The sequence below is a fragment of the Callospermophilus lateralis genome, chromosome 13, assembly GCF_048772815.1.
Source record: "Callospermophilus lateralis isolate mCalLat2 chromosome 13, mCalLat2.hap1, whole genome shotgun sequence".
NCBI classification, from domain to species: Eukaryota; Metazoa; Chordata; class Mammalia; order Rodentia; family Sciuridae; genus Callospermophilus; species Callospermophilus lateralis.
This window is the reverse complement of record NC_135317.1, coordinates 14,521,526-14,534,481: the sequence shown is the minus strand read 5'-3', so window position 1 is coordinate 14,534,481 and position 12,956 is coordinate 14,521,526. Positions and strand designations below refer to the sequence as shown.

Below are 12,956 nucleotides of genomic sequence, written 5' to 3'. Positions count from 1 at the left end.
AAATTTTCATAGCATTGAGTGTTATGTTTGTCAGTATATATTAACTATTGATAGTATTATCACTACAGTTGCTGGGGTTGCTATTATTTTCATGCCCAGTTTATATATAAAAACTAAGCCTCAAAAAAATAAGTGACTTGACAAAAGAATAGAGAACTTAGTTCTGACTCCGTGATCCCCTAGTATACTAGGTTTTCTTTATGTATTGAAGTATCAGTGGCATCAAACAATATCTGTTTATTTACTGAATATCTGAGACATTGAAGACTATTTTACTTAGCCAAACCCTTATATTGTGTATACAGGGATTATAAGCATTTCTAAAGGGTTCAGTCTTTTCCTCCTCCACTGGAATGTTAAGAAATGGCATAGTATTGTCCCATGGGTTTTGACAAGATACCTCATGCTATTGAAACACTAGTTCACTTTGCTGAAATCTTCCACTAGATAAAACTTACACTCTTAAAGTGGTCAAAACATTTAATCACAGTGATTTTAAATATGTTTTGCCAGAGTAAATCGAAGGTGTATCAGCGTTGCACCATCTAGAGAGACAGCTGGTGAATTGTTGTTAGGTAAGTCAATTTTGAAGAATTTTATATACAATTTATCCTTAGATAATTTGAAGTGTTTTGACACATTTACATTATATCAGATAAACTTTCTCTAATACCACATGGCTATGACATTATATAGACAATAGTTTCCCATCATCTGCAGGAGATACATCTTAGACCCTGAGTGTGTGCCTGAAACCATAGAGCATACTAAATCCAGTGTATCCTTTTTTTTTTCCCTATATACTTTTTTTTCCCTATATAACTGTGATAAAACTTTGTGAATTAGGCACATTAAAAATTAACAACAGTAACTAATAATAAAATAGAGCAATGATAATAATATTTAATAATAAAAGTTACGTGAATAACTCAAAATAACTCAGAATATTTTATTGTACTTTCATTTTTTCACCTGAAAGGAAACACTTGTGGTTTCTCTTTGGCACATCTGAATTTCCAGCATCGCCATTCTTTTGCTTGGGGGCCACTATGAAGCTGAATAAGTGTTATTTGAATGCACTATAATACCTCAAGAGTCGATCTGATAACTGGGATGGCTACTAAGTGACTAATGGACAGGTAGCATATATAGCATGGCTGCACCGGACAGAGGGCAGATTCATGTTTCAGGCAAAATGGAGCAGGACAAGGTTTTATCATGCTGCTCAGAATAACATGTAATTTAAAATTTATGACTTAATGACTTATTTCTGGAATTTTCCACTTAATATTTTTGGACCATGGTTTACTATGGGTAATGGCAACCACCAAAAGCAAAACCACTGATAAGGAGGGACTACTATAAAGCTTATAACTTATAAATCATAAGAAATTACATCTTGCCCAGGCACAGCAGCACATACACTGCTAAGGTAGTAGGTAGGGTCAAAAGTGTAGGCCAGGCTGGGTAACTTAGTGAGGTCCTGTTTCAAAATAAAAAATCCAAAGGCTGGGGGGTGTGGCTCAGTGGTAGAGCACCTCTGGGTTCAACCCCCAGAACTAGAAAGAAAGAAAGAAGGAGGGGAGGAAGGGAAGAAGGTGGAGGAAGGGAGATGACATTTGGTTTCTGAAAACACATAATTAAAATTTTAATTTTAATTAATCTGATATCTTTATATGTGCACATTTTTAATCTAATCATTCCTTTTACAATATACCGATTTAGACTTTTAAAATAAAAATATATTGGTATACTTATATTTCTACTATTTTAACAGATACATTTATACATAAGACATATATATTATATACCTTGATATTTTTCATAATTTATATTCTTTCTTGTGCTTCTGAGAGAAAGGCCAAGATTGTTGTTTCATAAATACTTTTATAGTTAAATTTGATGGGGATTTTTTTTCCCTCAAGAAATGAAGAAATAGTTATAAATACTTGGTCTCTATTCCTTTAAAGAACCCATATGTATGCTGTCAGCCAACTGTGCTCAAAGCTGGTCCTAAATCAGCAGCAGCAGGAGCATCACATGGGAACTTACTAGAAATGCACTCTTGGTCCCCAGCCCAGAACTCCTGAATCAGAAACTCTGTGGAGGGTGGAGTCTATGTTTGGATGAGTTCTCTGTGACTCTAATGCACACTCAAATTTGAAAAAGCTGCAACCTCCATGGTCCAAGATGGAGCTCTGAGCTCGCTGGGACTGAGTCCCACCATCCCAAGGATGGAGATACTATCCTTCTCAGAGCCAGCTATGCCACTGCTGCATGGGCCCCCAGTACTCAAGGGTGACCAGCGTGCTGGCAGCAGAGCCCCAGGGAAGTTCCTAACATTTTAAAACATGGTATGTGTTAGCAACAGGCAGCCTAGGAAGCAGAAAAAAATGGGAGCTATTTTGCTCTATTGAATGTTTCAATCATTAAAACAACTAAGGATTATTATTAATCCTCTTTTGCTAGAAAATTTGGTTTACCCCTTGACTTCAATCAGTGTGTGACAAAACAAAGCAAATCAATGTGCTTGTAATATAAAAAGCATAATTATAATAATAAATAGCCAATATTTATGTAGTGTTAAGTTCCAGACATTTCTGATAAGCATTTTTATATATTTTAATTTAATTTTCACAATAATTCTATAAATTACAGCCTCCTCCCCAACACACACATCTTTTTGTTAGTAGACACATTGAGGTTAAGTAACTTGCCCAAGATCTTATGGATACCATTTAAAAATATTTACTCAGTCCTGGGAACTATGTCTAGATGTAGAGTTCAAAGTCAAGCCCAAGGACTCCAGAAGTACTGCTTTAATCATATCTGATAACAGTGTGTGTACGTTTGTAAACTCTTACTCTGCAGGTAAATGTGGAATGTATTTTGTGGAAGATAATGCTTCTGATACAGTTGAAAGTTCGGTGAGTAGAAGCTTAAGTTTTCACTTACATTAAGCCTAAACAAATTTCAAAAATATAATCCATTATGAGAGAGCAGGCAGAACTATTACAGCTTATCCATTGTCACTCCGTGTGTAGATTAATCTGAATGACAAACATTTTTAAAAGATAATTTTAAAAAGAAGATTGTGCCATCTCCTCTGTCTCTCAGCAGTTACTATTATGTGTCATATTCTAAAGTGCTCCTCTTACTTCAGCTTATGTCCATTCTGTCTCAGCAGTATCCTTGGTGGCCACAAGTAGCTACTCCCCACCACTCCCAATTTACTATGAAGTACCTTTGCCTTCAAAAAGAAAGAAAAATTTTGTGTAATTGAATAACTTAAGTCATCCTGATATTCACGTAGCTTATTCTTCTAGAAATACTGATCTTAATTAGAAAATAATGAAAAGAACTCTTAAGCCAGGCACAGTGGCACACGCTTGTAATCTCAGCAGCTCAGGAGGCCGAGGCAGGAGGATTATGAGTTCAAAGACAGCTCAGTGGAAAGCAAGGAGCTAAGCAGCTCAGTGAGACCCTGTCTCTAAATAAAATACAAAAAAGGGCTGGGGATGTGGCACAGTGCTTAAGTGCCCAGAAGTCCCCAATATCAAAGAAAAAAAAAGAACTCTTAATTCATATTTTCCTATAGTAAGTCTTTTTAATCCATTTGAATTACTTTGTATACCATTAAAATATTTTTTGAGATTCCTATAATAAGAGAAATAAGAGTTTTTGTTTTAGAAAAATCTTAAAGCCTTGAATTTCTAAGGCTATTAAATAAGATTATATATGGTTTAATGATGACTATATTTTTAATGTAATTAATTAATGAAAACAACAAATTTGATTATAAAACCAATAATGTGAAACAGTCAAGAAAATATTTAATGTAGCCCCCAAAATTGAGAGGCATTCTTTCCTGATTTATATAGAAATTAACTCAGGGTTTGTCCCAGTTAGTAAAAGTATAGTTATTTTTCAAGTTATATCTTTTTATCAACCAAATAATTTAATAGTTGATATATGAGATCACATTTTCCTGTGTCCAGAGATAACATTTTCCTTCTTTTAAAGACTTCTAAAAATGCCTTTGCCTTTTGATAGCTTGAAGGACCTTTCCTTCTTCTGTGCTTTTATAGTATTATTTCATCCTATATGACATTTACTATCTTGCATTTTAAGCATTTGTACAGTTTGATTTCATGCAGAGGATTTAACAAGTACCTTGCACAAGAATGTTTAGTTGTGTGTGTTGAATTGAATTGACATTGAAGCTAAACAAAGCGGAATTTTATTTAAATTTGAGAATATTATGCTTTCACTAAAATTTTTTATTTTATTTATAATGTATTGACTCTATTCTAAAAATTATTTGGGACCCAGGGAAAACACAGAATATAGCAATTCAAATTTTAAAAATTTAAACATGCTTTTGAAAATAGAGAACTTGGTGTAAAATATTAATTGCAATTGAATTCTAAATTTCACTCTGAGTTTCCTGTTGGCCAACACAAAAGGAGTAGACAAACATAGTTTTCCAAAAGTGAAAATTAATAGGGGGAAAAACTAGGAGGCACTTTATTTGAGAATATAAAGTCTTATACTTTAATTATAAACATTTTTCGTGATTTCTCTATTACAAGATTGAGTAACAATTCATGTATTCAGTTTTAATTTATAAACTATTAGACTCACATTGTTTCAGTTTTTCTTGGTTTTATACTTTGGAAGGAGACAGTAATGGTATGATGTGTAGGACCCGTGGCCCCACCTCTAATTCCAGAATGTGGGGGATTGTCTGAGCAGGCTAGGATTAGGGCCTTCCAGGGGTCACTTTTTCAGTCTCCCCCAGGTAAGTGGGAAGGGTCCCTGGCTCTGGTGGGTGTTGGTCTGCGAGAGTGCCATACTAGTCACAGCAGTGTTCCTCCAGAGACCCTGGTTTGCCTTTGCAGGATGGCTCTGAGCACGGGAGCTGGGTCTCACAACTTGGAGGTCTCCAGGTCACTCAGACGGGCTACTTGACTCAGACCCATGTGTGGGCATGGCATCTGAATTCTCAGAAGCCTCCTTCTGTTCTCCACACAGCTCAGACCAAGGAGGGACACTTCCTGGTATTCTTTATTGATAGGCACATTGGTTTTGTCTGTACTTTTGCTGGGAATGTGTCTGGTCATGGATTTTAGCTCTCTGAAAGAGTCTTGGTTCAACACTCTGATTCCAGAAAACACAGGCCTCATCTTTTGTATGTTATAGATGTTCATTCATTTCATCTGGAACCAGGATTTGTGCATACATGTATATACCTGCAAACACACACCTAACCAGGCAGCCAAAGTGTGACTTCTGCTCTTTTTTTCCCCCCTCTGGGGATTTCACTTACCTTCTCTTTTTTTAGGCTCAGTTATGCATTTAAAAGATTTGCTTAGCAAAAAAAGTTAACCTGAAAGACTACATAGCTATGGTTCTAACTATATGACATTCTCCAAAAAGTGAAACAGGGAAGAGCTCAGTGGTAGCCAGTGTTATGTGGGATGAATAGATCAAGCCAGAGGGGTTTTAGGGCAGTGAAACTGTTCTGAATGTTTCTTTAATGGTGAATTGTTCTCAATATCTCACTTTACATTTGCCAATTCCAAGAATGTATACCAAGAATGAAGCCTCATATAAACTGAAGACTTCAGGTAAAAATAAGAATCAATACTAGTTTATTAATATAATGAGTATTCCACATGCAATGTAAGATATTAATAGCTGAAAAACTGAGTGCAAGCAGCTGTGGTGCTAGGGGAGGGGGCACATGGGAACTCACTTGCTCAGTTTTTGGGGTTTTTTTTAAGTTTAAAACTGACCTAAAAAGAAGTCTTAAATTTTTTTTTATTCCTAAGTTTTATCTAGCATTTATAGTGTTTTATAGTGGGAGAGTATTCATCTTATCTTTCATTTCGCCACAAAAGAAGGATTTTTTATTTCATGTTCATATTTTTTAAATTTTTTAATTAAAATTCTGATTTGTATTTCATGTAAAGCAAACACTTCTATTTCTTTTATCTTAGAGCCTTCAGGGAGAGTTGGAACCAGCATCATTTTCCTGGACATATGAGGAAATTAAAGAAGTTCACAAGCGTTGGTGGCAACTGAGAGATAATGCTGTAGAAATCTTTTTAACAAATGGCAGGACACTTCTGCTAGCATTCGATAACACCAAGGTAAATCCAACTTTATAAATAGATTTTTACTGTTTAAGTGATCCCAAGACCAATATCTCTATTCATAATGATTATGTGAAAGTTTATTTTATTTAACCTTCAGCTCACTGTTCTGAAAGCCCCCTATTTTTTTTTTTTTTTGTCTTATTTCTTAGTCCTAGTTAAAGTAAACCTTTGGTTGTATGAGCATTCTTTTTGACCTCCAAAATTGCATTAAATTTGGATTCCCCAAAATGACTGAAAGAAGTACTTCAGCTTTCTCAGTGCTACAGTTGTCATCTGGAATAAGCCTTCTCTTGACCCACGTCCTTCAGCTACTGTTTCTCTGCTTTCCTTATAGAGAACCTCCTGGGGCACTTGGGTCTCCTGTCCTCCAGTCCTCTCCTACAGAAATGCTGTAGTCGCTTCCTTCTCACCACTATGGTCAGGGCCACTAGGGCCAACATGCTGCTAAACCCTATGCTTGTTTTTCCTGGTCCTCATCTTACTGGGCTGTCCGCAGTGATTGATGCAGGTGATTGGTCTGTTCTTCTTAATGAAAACCTTCTCTGGGCTTCTGGGCCACCACTTCCTCTTGATTCTTCTTTTCCTTCACCAGCCATTTCTACTCAGTCTTATTTGAAGATCCTTCCTGGAGTGTCTCAGGACTCATTCTTCAGGCCTCTTCTCTTTTTCTCCAATCTATGGCTTTAAAATGCCCTCTGCATCGTGATGATCTACAACTTATTCTCAGTATCTCAGTACCTTACAACTTTATCTTCAACACATAAGTGACACACTCACATGTTAACTCCCAGCTTGGCCTCTCCATATGGAAGTTACTGATTGGCATCTTAAATGTAACATGTAGCAAAATGAACCACTAAAGTCCCTGCTCCACCACTACCTCCTAGCTTTCCCCATCTGAATATTTGGCAACCATCTCTGTGACATCCAGGCCAAAGTCCTTGAGATTATCCTAGGCTTACAGTTCTTTCATCTCCATGTCTATTCTTAATACATCCAGAATTTTCTTCCTCTGGTACCATCCTGGTCTAAGCCTCTATCTTCTCTGCCTCTTAACTGACCTCCCCATTTCCATACACACTCCACTCTAGACTGCTCTTGACACAACAGCTGGAGTGTGTTGAGTCATGCTGTTTTTCTACTCGAAACCCTCCAGTCACTTCCCATGTCACTCAGCCCTTACAGTAGCCTAAAGAAGCCCTGAATAATTGTGTACTTTGTTACCTCTCTGACCTCATCTTCCACCATTCTCTCCCTCACCTCTCTGTTCCATCCATGGTAACTTGACAAGCTTTAGATTTTTTTATTTGTTTTAGTTGTTGATGGACCTTTATTTTATTCATTTATTTATATGTGGTGCTGAGAATCCAACCCACTGCCTCACACATGTGAGACAAGTGCTCTGCCACTAGGCCCCAGCCCAGCCCAAGCTTCAGATTTAAGCTACAAGTTTGGGTTATTAAACTCTGGTTCTGGCTGTTCCAAAACTACAGCCACAGCTTCTCATTGTTGTCACTTTCTTTTAGTTCTGTCTCTCACTCTCCCACCTTGTGGCTCTTCTTCTTATGCCTGAGCATTTACCATGAGTATTTTGCATGTTGTCAGCAAAACCTTGGTTTTCTGGGGTTTTTCCTCCCATGCATTACAAACTATCATTTAACTGGTTTAGAAGAATCATAATACTCTTTTACTGTGACAGAACTTTTGTGAATCTCTACAAAAAAGAGTTCATATTTGTTTTCATTCCGTACTGGAAATCCCATTTATCTAAGATATTCCACTTGATTTTTAAGAGAGAAGTATTTTCACTCCACATTACAGATGTAACTCAGCACCAAGTCTAAGCAGAATCACAGACCACATCTGTTCTAAGCTGGCTCAAGAATCCAGTGCAGAGCCCTGCCCTTCCTAATGCACCAGTCATGTTTATCCAAAAGGAAACTCTTTTTTCTTATTGACATTTCAGTATCTTTATGTAGGGCACTTTCCTGCATAGGTTTTCCTTAGAAGTTATTAACAGATAATTATTAGGAGATTTTTCTAGCAGCAAAGCATAATGGCTAAGAGCCCTGCCTCTGGAGGAAGACCTACTCTGAATCTCAGTGTTCCACCAGTTCATTTTATTGAAGAAAACTTTTTTTCTTGGAGCACTTGGAATTGGTAGCATGTTTTTAATGTCATGGTTCTTTGTGGGGAAAGGGTGTCAATAGCCTAAACAATATCTGGGTCTTTTTTTTTTTATCCTTCCCTTTTAGGTTCGCGATGATGTGTACCACAGTATACTCACAAATAACCTACCAAACCTTCTGGAATATGGCAACATTACTGCTCTGACAAACCTGTGGTATACTGGACAAATTACCAATTTTGAATATTTGACTCACTTAAACAAACATGCTGGCCGATCCTTCAATGATCTCATGCAGTACCCAGTGTTCCCATTTATACTTGCTGACTATATTAGTGAGACCCTCGACCTCAGTGACCCCTCTATCTATAGGTGAGTAAAAGTATCATCCCCTTTTGATTTCATCCAAACATGGTATTTATGTAACTAAGATTTTTTTTTATTAAAAAAATTCAAACAGGCACAAATATAAAATGGCTATATAATAAAACCCCATATTCTTATCACCCCAATTCAACAATTATGAGTTACAAAATCTTTATAATCTAGGGATGGCAAAATGGTGATTTCCTATTCTCTCATTTCTCATAAATTAGAAGAAAATGTACAAGATAAACTTATGATATTTTGTTGTGCCAGAGAATAAAAAAAAACTAATATTGTATTGTCAAAGGGCACAGAAGCAAACTGAAGTGGCTCTCATAATCAAAGATAGGACAGTCTGAGAATCAGAAAGAACAACTGCAAGCAATTAAAATTCATTGAGCAGACACTAGTATGGCAGTATGTATAAACGTGGATGTATAACCAATGTGATCCTGCAATATGTACACATGGTAAAAATAAGAATTCATACCCCACTTGAATCAAATGTATGCAATATGGTATGTCAAGATTATTGTAATGTTTTGAGCAACCAATTAAAAAAATACATTGAAATGAAAACATAGGTTAAGTTTCTAACTACCCAGATTAAGTATCTTTAGCTGAAATGATAGAGTCTAGAAGTGTTTGACATCTTTAGGATTTGCATAGCCTTTACCAGTTGAGCATCCCTAATCCAAAAATCTGAAATCTGAAATGCTCCAAATCTGATTTTTTAGTATGGTGCTTAAAATGTCTTGAATTTTAGAGCATTTCAGATTCCAGATCTTTGTATTAGGAATATTTAATTTATATCTTTTAAAAGGAAAACAAGACAAAACAAAATAAACCTCATTGGTCCATTGGTGATTAATAGAGCATCAATTTCTTAGTTTGAAATTTGAAAATTAAAGGACAAGAATTCAGCATTTTTCTGCTTTTCCTAAATGAACTGTATTTTATAGTAACCAAAATAGGCCTAGTTCATGAGAGAATACTTTGTTTATTTAGCTTGAAATTTTTTTCTCTTGTGTAATTTAAGGAAAATTTTATTCCAAATATTTCACTTGGTATATTAACCTATCTTAATTATAACTGCCAGAAAAAAGGGGGAGGGCCTGACTCAGGCAGTTCTCAAGAAATTGGGTTCATTTTAACACATTGTCAATTTTAAAAAGAGCAAATGGCGTTTTTATACACTGCAGTGACATTTAAAATTTTATACATTTCTGGTATGAAGAAATATGCTCTTTCTAAACGGCAGTTTGACAATATCTATCCAGAGAATTCTTAAAATGTGCATACTCTGTATACAATTTAACTTCTAGGAATTTTTTCTTAGAAAATACTGAAGTATGGGGGCTCTACCACAAAGAGTCCCACTAGCCATAAGTTTCATGAACCGAGGAACCACGTCTGCCTGGATCATTGCATTTTTTGGCATCTGGTTCTGCTTGCAAAGATTTAGCCACAAGTATAGTCCTCAAATCATTTTTTCAAAGTAGCTAAAATTTAGAAAGAAAACTAAATGCCCAACACTAGGTTTAATTCCATTGTTACATGTTATAGCTATTAAAATAATACCATAGGCAGTCATAATGGCACACACATGTAATCCCAGTGACCCAGGATGCTGAGGCAGGAGGATTGCAAGTTGGAGGCCAGACTTAGCAACTTAGCAAGGCCCTAAGCAACTTAGTGAGACTGTGTCTCAAAATTCAAAAGAGCTAGGATGTTAGCTTGAAGTTCCCCAGGGTTCCCCAATACTATATATATATAAAATATTATATTATCAGCATTGAATTTTTTTACTTTAAAAAGCAGTAAATATGTGTATAGATCAACAAAAAAAATCTGGGCAAGAATATATGAAAATAATTACCTGTAAGTAGTAGTATTGCAACTGATTTTTAGTTTATTCTGTTTGCTCAATGATAATTTCTGATTTGTCAGTCACAACAATTAATATAAATTACATGCCAGGATCTTTTTTTTTAATGCCTTTATTCTATTTATTCATTTGTATGTGATGCTGAGGATCAAACCCAGGCCTCACATGTGCTAGGCAAGCACTCTACTGCTGAGCTATATATAGTCCCGGCCCCACATGCCAGGATCTTGAACAAGATTTTCTCTGATTTTGGGATGTGAATTCATATCTATTCTATAAAACTGTTTTTACTTTTGACCAAGTTTTTTAATAGAAAAGCCTTAACAGAATTAGCATTTAATATTTCTAAGTTTCATATCCCTAGGAAATAATAACTTATCCAAAAAAAATGGCTGTTTCTGTATCTCGTAAGCAGAACTGGTTTGACCTACTGAACTTGAGGTTTGTCTTGCTGCTGACCTCCTTACAGTGCCAGATGATGAAACCCCAGTTATCCCATCCCTGTGTCAGACCAGATGGCCCCCAGCCAGAACAGCCTGTCCCTCCTCAACAGAGTTGTTTCTCTGACTGTTTAAAGGGCCACACAGGATGCCACTTGATTCTAAAGCATGGGAAAGTGAGGACATGGTCCTGGCATTCTCTCACTTCTAAGAATGGTAGCATATGGTATCCAGCCAGGGGGAACACCCACACTGCACAGTCACATGTGTGCACGTATACCCTCACTGTGCTCAATGCATCCCTCAACTCCTGATTAGATTGCATGATATTTATTGCGGTACTCATTCCAAATCTCAACTTGGTCATTTTAAGCATGTATCATATATTCAATTTTTACTAACTAGGCTCATAATTACATAACCTTCCCTCGTGATCATAATTTCTGTCCAAACATCCCTTTACTCTATTCTGCCTGACTCATGTAGAATCTGGAAAATGGAACAAGAACTTTCAGGGATTGACAAAACCAGCTGCCATGGGCAGCAACAGTTATGACTTGGGGAGGCTGAGGAAGGAGGGGGAGCAGCTCTTCTTGTTGAGGTTACGCATGAGTTAGGAATTCTAATACATAACAAACTTGATGAAGAATTCATCAAGCTGTTTAACAGCCATAGTTTTAAGTGGTGACTGGTGGTTGCAAAGCAACACGTGTAAGCATAAAATAAGGGCCAAGCATTTTGTGGATCCCTTGTTTACTCCCAGAATGAAACACAGCTTAGTCCTGGCAGTATGGAGTTGTTTCAGACTTTTCCCATTATCCTTTTCTTTGTAGAAATCTCTCTAAGCCTATAGCTGTGCAGTATAAAGAAAAAGAAGACCGCTATGTGGACACATACAAGGTAGCTTTAGCTTCTGTTCATACTATAATAAATGAAAAATGGAGTTTTGTTTATAGGCTTGTGATTACCTAATTTTAAATTTACAGTATTGCTTTTTCTTTTCATTTCCTTGTACTTTAATTGACTGACAACTAGAAATCATTATATGAAATTAATTTTCTGAGAACTCAAGAGAATTAAGAAAAAGAATACCTTTATTTTGGCATAAATTGAAAGCTAATAATCCATTGTTATTCAAATACGTAATTGTATTTCTTATAAAAATCATAAAGCTTTCCAGGGACCTGCTATTTATATCCCCCAGTATAATTTACATAGCAATATTAAAGTATTGATTGTATATCATAAACCTTATTAGTAATTAAAAAGTATGCATTGGTTTATCAAAACAGAAATTTACCAGATTTTCAATTTTAAAACTAAAAATGAATTAATTACCTTTTTCTGTTATATTAGTATTATTGGAATTCTGTTGGAAATTCAAAAAGCTCACTTGCCACAATTATGTTCTTCACAACAGTGTCAAGATAAAAGCAGCTAAAACAGTTTTCTCATATTCACGCATTATTTTATATCACAGTTCCCAAAACATTTCTCTAAGAACCTGTGACTGTCACAGTTTGATTTTGCACTTGAAAGTGGGGCTGTCTATAGGAGTCTGAAAGGGACTCAAAGATCCAGTACACCTGACTTTGTGAAGCCAGGCAGAACAGAGGGGAGATGTACACAGTGATGTGAACAGATGTTTGATTGAACTTCCTCCTTCATGATGGGAATAGGAGTCATAAAAGATCACCATGTTCTTTTCCACTTCTGTGTAACACACTGCAGAGAAGCCATGCTATAATAATAATAAAGTAACTATAATAATGGGTGATGTCTGCATTTCTATTGCATTTCCCCTTCTGGAGAAACATTCTCTATGGACAAGGTGAAACGCTATTCAAATGCAGGCCTCTCTAGAGATAGGAGCAGCTCCTGTTCCTTGGGTGCTTGATCCACTTAGATGTTGGGAGCTGGTGTCCTGGAGGGAGGATGCAGGGCAGGTGGGTTTTCTGAGTAATTACGAGCAC

At 36.2% G+C, this 12,956-nt stretch overlaps 1 protein-coding gene across 1 annotated transcript in view; it reads left to right on the top strand.

The window, feature by feature from the left end:
- The window catches only part of Lyst (lysosomal trafficking regulator), a 174,176-nt gene that overhangs the window by 123,866 nt on the left and 37,354 nt on the right, over positions 1-12,956 (top strand). The window contains exons 37-41 of the mRNA XM_076872866.1: positions 514-575; positions 2,872-2,927; positions 6,003-6,155; positions 8,417-8,661; positions 11,817-11,883. Coding sequence (XP_076728981.1) covers positions 514-575; positions 2,872-2,927; positions 6,003-6,155; positions 8,417-8,661; positions 11,817-11,883 — 583 coding nt within the window. The remainder of the gene's footprint in view (positions 1-513; positions 576-2,871; positions 2,928-6,002; positions 6,156-8,416; positions 8,662-11,816; positions 11,884-12,956) is intronic.